The following is an 11077-nucleotide window of genomic DNA, read 5'->3' as shown; positions in this document are numbered from 1 at the left end:
GTCATTGATATAACTTACCCCCTTAATAACCTTTGCATTATCTTACTTATTTTTTTAAAAATATTTTTTATATTATTTCAATTTTACTGCATAATTTTCGTTTATTTTTAATTCTTTAAAAATATTAAAATAAGTTTCACAATATATTCCATTGTTGTAAAATGCAATGATTCTCAAATCAGTTTCAAAACTATTAGAATTATTTCATCTTAGAGTTTTTTTTATTGTTGTTAATTAAAATATGGCTTATTCTTACAAGTCATATACATTTCTGTATGAGACATGCATTTATTTAAATCCTTGAAATTTTGCTGAACTTACAAATAAAAATTTGACTTCAAAAGTAGTTGAAGTTCCATTTTAAATTAAAGATCAAATTTTAAGTGAGATGATAGAAAATTAAAGGCAAATAATATTTTATCAGAAATAGAGAACAATTTCTTAAATAATATGAGTTTAAATTGTTTGAAGTTTAAAAATAATTTACTGAGAAATTTATTAAGATCAACTTACACAAAGTACTTAATTAATATTTTCAGCAAACATTATACCAACTGGTCATCAAAGGCGGCTAGTGAATGACAATCAAATATATGATGAATGGAATACTTGCCTGCAACAGCATTAGTGGCTTCAATGATCACAGGAAAGTTAAACTTGCAACTCGACAAAAGTAGCCATGAGCATTTTTGTGCACTTCTAAGATATCCTGACATGATGAAAGAATCCTAATGAATATTCAAACAATTTTTTCTTATTGAGTTAGATATTACTTCCAATATAATTTAATAGGTAAATAACTTATTACTATAGGATGGGGGAAAATGTGAAAATTATATTTAAGGTAAGTCTGCGCTTTGAAATAATGAATTTTGTGGGAAAATAAAAACTGAATTGCCAATTTTCTCAATAACATTTTTATTAATTGTATACAGAACATTTTATAACATTTTATTTGTAATCTAGTAATATAATAAGCTATTTATAATTAAGAAAGCAATTATGACGAAACAATATGCGATGTAAAGGATAGTTTATAGAATATGGACAAATATGTAGAATATTATTTATTTTATTTTTTAAAGAAAAAACAAACGGACACATAACTTTCTCTAGAGTAGGCCAGCACATTATCTGTTTGTCAATTCTTGATATAATAGGCAGTAGACACAATTATTTCCTCTGATGTCTTCAAGAATGTTTCTATTATAAAATGTATTATCTAAGTATGGAGGTTTTGTTTAGGAAATGTTTGTTGTGTCAAATTAATTTTGAATGCTGTATGAACTCAAAGAATTCTCCCACGATTTTTCTTGAAATCGTTTGTTCTTGATTATTTTCCTAATGTTTGTTTTACTGTTTGACAGATTTTTGAAAGGTTATAAAATGGGATAAGATAAGGGTGACAAACATTAAGATTAAGATTGGACATACGATTAAGATGAAAAGTTTGTACTCCAATTTTCTCTCAGGATGACAAATATGAAATATTATTCTAAGAAGATGAACACGGAATGTTATTCCCTATTTGTCATCAACTAGAAGGGTCTTCTTCACACTGTTACTATTTCTTATTCATCACCTACAAGAAATGTATCTTAGGATCTTCGGAAGATTATAAACATGGATCTGGGAATCGATAGCTAAACTGATTGGAAATAAAAATAAATTTTAAAATGTGTTCTATTAGTTTACAAAAAATAAAGATTCATTTAGAAATAAAATTTTAATGTGGAAATAAAATACAGATAAATATATGGAAATTGACACTTTCACAAAAGCGCAAAAGTATTAATAACAAAAACATGGTGTGGCAGCTACAACAGCGTAGGTAATTTCGGTTTTAAATAAAATTATTTGCTTTGTTTCTACAACGTTGTAACTTTGAGTAAAGAATGAACCAACATATTGTACATTGGTATGTCATACCATATTTGGCTTTTTTTCTCTGTTTCTGGATATGATATAATTCCGCCAACTGCATATCACATGCCAAATGTGAATTGAAAATAATCTATTTTCTATTACATTCTGTGAGTTTTGGGATTAAAGATTCCTTTACCACTAATGATGCATTATGTCAGAGTTCCATAACATTTCTTAGAAATAAAAATTGTATTTGAAAAAATTTATAAAGGAAACTTTGAAATAGTGAATTAGAATATAGTTTAATTTTCGGTTAACTTTATGATATTCATTAAATAAAATCTAAGATGTCCCTTATTGGAAAAAATGTTTACGGAGATACAGAAAATGTCACTCTTTTCTAAATAAATTTTAGATTAGATTTTTTACACTCTTTAACCCTTTCACTATTGACCCGGCCCTGAGGAGTAACTTGGTAAAACATAATGTAAAATGATTTATCATCAAATATGTTCTAACTTTACTTCCTGCCCTCCTCGTTTGAAACAGAAATTGATCAACCAGGGTAAAATTTCAACTTCTGGTTGGGTTGGGTCAGTAGTGACAGGGTTAATATAATTTTAATGTATGTAGAAGAGAAAATTCTAATAACAATTTGTTTAAAATGCCAAGCTGATTTCATGAATCAAGGATTATTATTTAGGAATTATCTCCCTGTTTAAACCGAAGAAAGAAAGATAAGAAATTTATGATTGAACTGTCTGTTTTACGATTAATGATTATTCAGGAATATTGTCTTCTGTTTCCTTCTTCATGGAATTATAGAAAAAGAAATACCAAAAAAAAAAAATTCTAACTGGAAATTCTGACGAATCCATGTTCAAATTTCCTTTGTGACCAGACCATATTTTTGGCATTATGCCAGCCTGTCTGTAAACACGATAAGTGATAAATGCCTTGAAAAAAACGGATTGAAGTTGATGCATGGATTTAAGACCTAATTTATGTATTTCTTTAAACTTTTCGTCGAAATTCATTAATAGAAAATTAGGTTGTATGAGGTCCAAGGGCAACTGGATAGCTAGAAAACTTAAATAATTTAGATGAATAAATTTTACACATAGGTTTAGAATCTAAAATGAAGCTTCCTATCAAAGTTTAAACCCAATCTATCTAAAGAGCGACTGTATGTAGGTCTATACATTTGTTTACATGTAAAAGAAATAACTCATAAATGCAGCCAATTAAATGAATGAAATTCGGTACGTGAACTTGTGACTACAACTGTAGTTCCGTGTCAAATTAATAGGAAAAAAAGGCACTCAAAATACATATTCGCACGAGAGATTCAATAAAATTATTAGATTCACACCAAGGATTTATATTTCTTAACTACTGTTCTTAGATGCCATGCAAGGCATTTGAGGTTTTCTCAACGTTTACAATTTTATTTTGGGGGTGGAGAAATAGGACTTTTATTGGGGAGTATATGAGAAATATTCTAGAAGACTGCATCTGCAAGTTTAAAATGATATTGTCCTGTATACTGACAATATTTTTTTTATTGCACAGTTCTATATGAAGTTATATTGTTTTATAGTCTGTGTATTTTCTGTAGGCGGTTCAAGGTCATATTTTCTTCCTCGTTATTGGTTGTCTGGTACCAGTAACGCGGTAGAAAATGTGACCTTGAACCGCCTACAGAAAATACACAGACAGCAGATATCAAATCTTTTTAATTTGAGCTTCAATTTCAATTTTATCCATAATTTTTCCGAGACAACCTATTTAAAATCAAATAAGTTTTTTTTTTCCTTTCCCATACATTAAGTATACAAAGAGAAAGTATTGCCATCCTCAAAAATATTCCGAGATATGAATTTTGATGGATCTCCAAGTTTCAGACATCTCTGAAGTCGAAAAATATTTTTTGTAATTATGTCTGTCTAATACAATAACTCAAAATTACTTTGAGTTAAATGTACGAAATTCGACACATGGTCTTAAATACAGCATTTGTACATTTATCTCAAATTTTGATGAAAATCCCTACATAAAAAATCTATTTCCTCTGCTGTCTGAGTAATATTGAACAAGATTACTACAAAAAGTAAATAACTTTATAAATAAGATTTGATAAATTGGCTAACATCAAAAAGGTAGATTCTCTTCAAATTTTGAAACAAATCTATAATAGAGTTTACCATTGATAGGTATATTGCAATAACTAAAAACTGTGGAGAAATAAATAAATGAAATTTGATACGTGATCCTGCAACTACATCTATTATTTCGTACTAAATTTTGCTTTCAATATGTTTGAATAAAGGTGCTTCGATTTTTAAGTATTTGAATATTAAACACAGAACGAGGATTAAGAGCCAAATGAAAATCGCCAAAAACACATGATAGATTCAGTAAGAATGCTAGATTCATGCCAAACTATGTTATTTCATATCTATCGTTCGCCAATTGTGCCATATAGGACATTCGGGGACTTATCAAGGTCAGAAATTTATGCAAGGAGAGTAGGATAGTATTTTATATAAAAATATTCGAGGAAGTTTTTTGAGACATCATTCCCTCTTGCTAAAAATAGTCTTCATTAAAAATGAATAAAGCACATTTTAAGTAATTGCTGATGAATTTTGATTAACGTATATTTAAAGGGATGAACTAGGCTTTTTGATCTCCACAAATTTTCTAAGATCATAAATCTGATTTGGTACCGACTTTGGTAACGGATTAAAATTCTTCAAACTTAAACAATTAAAATTAGTTAGTCATTTCTTATTCTTTCATTTCTTATTTCTTATTAACTTAAACATTTAATATTAGTTACTCTTTCTATTGCAATTAATATTTGAATTATATAGTATAAATTCAAATATTAATTGCAATAGAAACAATATTTTAATTGTAAAGGTAAACTTTAAAAAAATAAAATATGTAATTACAATGCCCTGAGGTTTGCTCATTCAATCGTCTGTTCTCTCAGTTGAGTCAAATAGTTTCCATTAAATTAAATAGAAAATAAAATGTATTTGGAACTAGAAAAAGAATATTTTTCTTTCGCAACAAATGGAATAAATTAAGTTTTTTTAATAATAATATTAGCTTAATCATACAGTAATAAACATATAATATGGGCAAGCCTTTTTAGAATTTTTTTTATATACATGACAAAAAAAGAAAAACGCGACATATTTCTTTCTTTATCTACGTGATAAAAAATATTTTCTACTTCTTTTACACTAAAAAATTTTGAATTGCTAAAAAAAAATCCATATTAAAACATTTCAATTAATTTTTTTTATCATTACATAAAACATTGTATTATTATTAATACATTGTGAGAGAACTTATTTGAAAAATAGTTAAATAAAGTATTTGCTCGGTACCATAAGTGAATTTTAATGTTAGGCAATGCATATATTCAGAAAAGAAACATATTTTAATGTTATAGAAAAAACATCTTTTTTATGAAGCCATATAAATTAATGAAAAAAGGAAAAAATCTTTACAATAGAGAAATAATTTTCGGAGCAAAATTGTTAATACATCATTCAATTACATGCTTTTTTTTTTCATAATCTTTATAAAACATACATTCATTGACAATGACAAAATTATTAAATGCATTGTTTGCTTAGAAGCAATACAAAAGAGACAATTATCTTATGAAAATTGTTTTTTCTCCTCAGATATATTGAGAAAAAAATTCATGATTTTTCAAAAATGAATTATACATATTTCTAAAATTTACTAAGATCTTTATCAGTACCTTAAATGGGTGTCAGCATATGTGGAAACTAGGATATGGAAGTTTGAGCATTGAAATTTTCATAATAAACTTTTCATAACATACCATTGTTCAGATATAAATATAAAGAAAAATATATCATAACAAAGACCTATTTTTCTAGCTATATACTAAATATTGGCAATTTTGAAAAGAAAAATGAATTTAAATTCGAAATCTACGCTCTTGGAATAAAGAAAAGAATTCTGATCTTGTGTCACATGATAGATACAAAGGCACGGAAAATAGCAAATGTGGGAATATGTATTTAAATATAAATAATATATTACTGTAATGAATAAAAAATTTGCTAATCGTACACTGTTCGATAATGATGTGGCACTCTAAAGTATTACTAGGACTAATTTGGGACGGACGTCGCTACTTTGAACTGCCGTCAGATGACGAGGACGACATCTGAGTTAGCACCCCTTTTCCAAACTTCCACACCACTCGAGCGGAAGTGCCTTTGGCCCCGATGGATTGAGCATGAACTAAATCGGCTTGCACAATGGTTCTTCTCTAAAGTGGATCTTGAACCTGAACGACTCTAGTGCAGAAGCCAAGTTCAAGCTGCGCCCAATCACGCGCTGAGTGACAGATGGAAAGTTGTATTTAATGAAAATAGTTGCAATTATAAAAACATAAATTTAAATCCAACATGTATTCTATACAAGTAAAATATATATATATATATATATATATATATATATATATATATATATATATATATATATATATATATATATATATATATATATATATGCGTCATACTCAGTATAACAGATATCAAGATAAATACGACGAAAATAATAACAGTGTTTGAGGCATGAGTTTGAATCCAAAATGTTTACTATTGAAATACAAATAATAGGTAAGTCATACGCAACAAGACAGATAGGATGCAAAAATAATAGCAATTTTGATTTTATATATTTTGATGTAGGCTAATATTTCTGAATTTTGCCAACAGCTTTATACATTGTAATTGTACACATTACATCATAATGGTCGGATCGGAACATGGCTGTACTTCGTACGACCATGTTCCGGTTCTAAAATATATTATAGCATTAAACACTTCTGCACATAAAACTATTAAGAATTGCGTTAGAGACAAATATTTCGCATAATAGTAATAGAGATATCATGAAAAACGTTTAATTAAACGAATATTCTAATTTAATTATTAATTTAATCCTTACATCTTTATAATAGTTCTATTTTTGCTTTGTCTAGAATATAAAGTTTTCGAAATTGTTTCATTATTTTGTGTATATTATTTCTAAAGACTTTCTATTTAAGGAGATTTTACTAAATTAGAATGTTTTTTTATTCCATTAGTTTCCTTTCCTTTTTTAAAAGTAAGAATTCAAGTATTATTCTTCCTCTACGATATAGAAGTGTTCAGATTTTTTTCTACCAAACTGAGCACCATAAAATCCTTATTTACTTCTGACGTTAAATAAAACGATAAGTTGTTGATAAATTTTATTCCTCTCTATCTATATAAATGTCCAATATAATTTTTTAAAAATTCAGATAGAATATTTATTTATCCTTGCAGACACTAAGAAAAAGGTAAGCTGGTTTGCCTTTTTTTATTCCTGTTTCATATAGGGACAAAGATTTATTCAATTTTTTTCAATTACTTGGAATATTTTAAAGTTCTTCCTTTCCTCTCAGATCATCTGCCAAGTAGTTAGTACTTTCAGAAGAATTTAACTATCATGTCATATCAAAACATACATATTTGACCTTTAGTTGTTCATCTGGGGCACGGTTCATTTCTGAATGTCGTCCATCACATACTCAAAGCCCTTCTATAATTCCTGAATATCGTCCATCACATACTCAAAGTCCTTCTATAATTCCTGAATATCGTCCATCACATACACAAAGTCCTTCTAAAATTCCTGAATATCGTCCATCACATACTCAAAGTCCTTTTCTTTAATGCCTGAATATCGTATATCAAGTACTCAAAGTCCTTCTATAACTCCTGAATATCGTCCATCACATACTCAAAGCCCTTCTATAATTCCTGAATATCGTCCATCACATACTCAAAGTCCTTCTATAATTCCTGAATATCGTCCATCACATACTCAAAGTCCTTCTATAATTCCTGAATATCGTCCATCACATACTCAAAGCCCTTCTATAATTCCTGAATATCGTCAATCACATACTCAAAGTCCTTCTATAATTCCTGAATATCGTCCATCACATACTCAAAGTCCTTCTATAATTCCTGAATATCGTCCATCACATACTCAAAGTCCTTCTATAATTCCTGAATATCGTCCATCACATACTCAAAGCCCTTCTATAATTCCTGAATATCGTCCATCACATACTCAAAGTCCTTCTATAACTCCTGAATATCGTCCATCACATACTCAAAGTCCTTCTAAAATTCCTGAATATTGTTCATCACATATTCGAAGTCCTTCTACAAAGAAGTTTTCTAAAAATAAGATGTAATATCTTAAAATATTTCTTTTTATTTAAGATAACAAAAAAAAAAATCGAATTTTATCAATTAATTAAGAATTTATTCTTTTTCCAAATAACTGAAGCAACTTTTTTAAAAAAAAATTTGCTCATGATCTTTCTAAATTAAGTCTTATTCTATACTAATAAGCTTTGGAAATTAGCTGATTTGTATGGGATACTGGATATATTTAATTTCAATTAAATCGTTTACATATAGCTTCCTGACCATTATTTATCAAATTATCAGACATTAAAGCAATTTTTTTAAATTGTCTTATTTATTCTTTGTTTATTACGTGTTAGAGCCTCTCTAACGGAGACAAAATCCATGACATCACAGAGCTTAAAAATTCTCTCTGATTCGTCTGTTTTCTATATTTCTCGGTATAGTGATTTCATTTTTTTATTCGTCTTATAAATTACACAGATATTAAACAGGATCTTTCTTCTCTAATTTTCAACAATAGAAGAAAATCACAAGAATAAATATTTGTTAAAATATGATAAAAGACTGAATTTCAGGGTGGCAAGTTCCAATTGTTAAAAATTAGAAAAAAATTCTTAAAAATATTTACTGTTTTTTCCTTTTTTACGTACAAATTAAACATGAGTTTCGCTGTGATATTTCTGAAGTTCACAACTATAAATCAATAAGCCTGGAAAGAAGAATCGATACTAATAATAAAGAATAAAGTATGTGTGTGCTTGAGTGTTTTACCTGTGTTTATTAATGCCTGTATTGACTCTCTATAGGCCAACTCGTTTTACTTAGAGCTACCAAACACCAAGACATATATACTATGGAAGAAATGCGCTTCACCGTGAGTTTCTTGAAATTATAATTAATTAAAAAATTAGCTGAATCTTGCCAGTGAATTCCGACAACTTTACTGCACTAATTGCTTTTACATCTTTTCAAAATAGAAAACAATGCATATAAAATTATATGCATACCTAAATTTGAAAAAATAACAAGTAATGAAAAGAAAATGTTTCAAGGCAAAATTCTGTATCATGGAAATTTTATTTAACACCATGATTTAAAGATAATTTATTTAAGATTATTGAAACATAATTTTTCTACTTTTGAAAATTGTATAAATTACACATTTTTATAATTAGAGGACTTTACCCTATTTAAGGAGTTAAACATTAATGTAACTATTAATAACATTACGTGAAGACATACATAACATACATAATCATTATGTGAAGATAATATAATAAAAAATCAATTTATTTCAAGGCATTTACAGTATTTGAAAGTTCACCGTGCTCTTAAGTATCCTTCATAGAAACTGGTACAAGGATAAAGTTTTCTTTTCCCTTTAAGACAATAAACAAAACGACAGGTTGTTCAGTTAATGCACATTTTCGAGCTCTGAGAAGAATTAAAAAAAATCTCTTTTCATTTTCCTCATTAAAATCTCTTTTATTATATTTTATGATATCGCCACCATAAATATTTTCTACAAACCTAATTCGCTTTTTGAGCAGATGCATAATTCAGTTTATAAAACACTGCCATCAAATTGAAAGAAACTGAAACTATGAACATAAAAAAAGTCGCCAAATAGGAAATTATGTATAAAAAAACTTTTCCCTTTTGTCACTTGATGTTTATTACACACTTCTTTTTATTTATCGCTGCCAATCCATGAGAACGCATGTTATATTTTCCCTTCTTATTACGCCTCGTAAATTTTTTCAATGAGCTACAGTCATTTGGCTTGAAAGATGGAAAGAGTTTTTGTTATGGTCTCAAACCAAAGCTCGCCAATCGCCAATATTTCTTGTCTTATTTTATTTCTCCCATTTTATTTTCTTCCTTTCGAGTTTCACTCCCAGTGATAAACTTTCCCTCGTTCCGGTGTACATGTATTTCATATTTATACAACACAGACCAGGACTCGAGTTGGAATTTCTAAAATTTGAACCGGTTTTTATGATGTATAGAATAAAACTACTTGGAGAGTGAAATACTAGAAGGATAGAGAATCTTGTACTTGAACATCCACGCCACTGAAAAAATGCCCTTCCAGTTTTTATTTGATTTTTTTTCTTTCATGTGCTTTCATTTGGTTAAAAGCTTTTCAATATATTGCCACTACATGAAAAGCAGAGTAAGCGATGCACCAAACACCGTAAATCAGATGGAGAGAAATTCGGATTAGAGTGAGATGTTTCCACGTTTATCTTGTGCATGTATTAAATGCCGCATAAACAGAATACGTGCGTGAAGTGAAAAAGTAAAAATAGATGCATAGGCACTGATAACCTTAAGAAGAGATTTCCTAGAATAAATTCTTTTCCTTTAGTTTAGTGCTTTAAAGAAGTTTTTATTTTTCAATGGATTTCCTCTTTCCCCAATTCTCCAGGAACTTTAAACAATGATATTGTTAGTATAGCATTATTTAGTATAATAATAATAAATACAATCTAGCCGACTTCGTTGAAAAGCTATTCACACATTTAATCACATTAATTTAGATAAGTCAACCAAAGGAAATGAATTACATCTTACAACTACAAAAGTAAGTTTTATTATAAATTGCATTTCCTCAACGCTGCTTTAAAAATATACGTCATATGGATTTTGTAAATAGTGAATCGGTTTCCTAATATAATAAAAACTTCTGCTTAAAATAAGTTTAATAACCCTATCATGAATTAAAATAAAATGTTCTCTTAAAACCATATATTAGGTTTTGAATGTGAATATTTCTATATTTTATGTTTTAAATAAGAGTATTTTGTTAACCTATATTCAGAAATAAAAAGTATAATTTACCTTAAAAACTACAGCCTATCCAATATATATATGTATGTATATTTAGCCCTCACTAGTTTCATTCTCTTATTTCCTGATCTAATTCCACTTAATAATTCAACTGAAGCTGTGTAAAAATT

General features: G+C 28.1%; 1 protein-coding gene across 1 annotated transcript; it reads left to right on the top strand.

The window, feature by feature from the left end:
* The first annotated feature begins 7624 nt into the window (after positions 1–7624).
* Positions 7625–8155, top strand: LOC129968260 (putative uncharacterized protein DDB_G0290521). Its single transcript, XM_056082115.1, has one exon. It carries the CDS (start codon positions 7625–7627, stop codon positions 8153–8155), a length of 531 nt encoding a protein of 176 aa, XP_055938090.1.
* The last annotated feature ends 2922 nt before the right edge of the window (positions 8156–11077 follow it).

Source organism: Argiope bruennichi, chromosome 5 (genome assembly GCF_947563725.1).
Source record: "Argiope bruennichi chromosome 5, qqArgBrue1.1, whole genome shotgun sequence".
Taxonomy (NCBI): domain Eukaryota; kingdom Metazoa; phylum Arthropoda; class Arachnida; order Araneae; family Araneidae; genus Argiope; species Argiope bruennichi.
This window is presented reverse-complemented; position numbering and strand designations above follow the sequence as displayed.

Coding starts and splice junctions, on each gene's coding strand:
- LOC129968260 (XM_056082115.1), top strand. CDS start 7,625: ATGCCTGAATATCGTATATCAAGTACTCAAAGTCCTTCTATAACTCCT.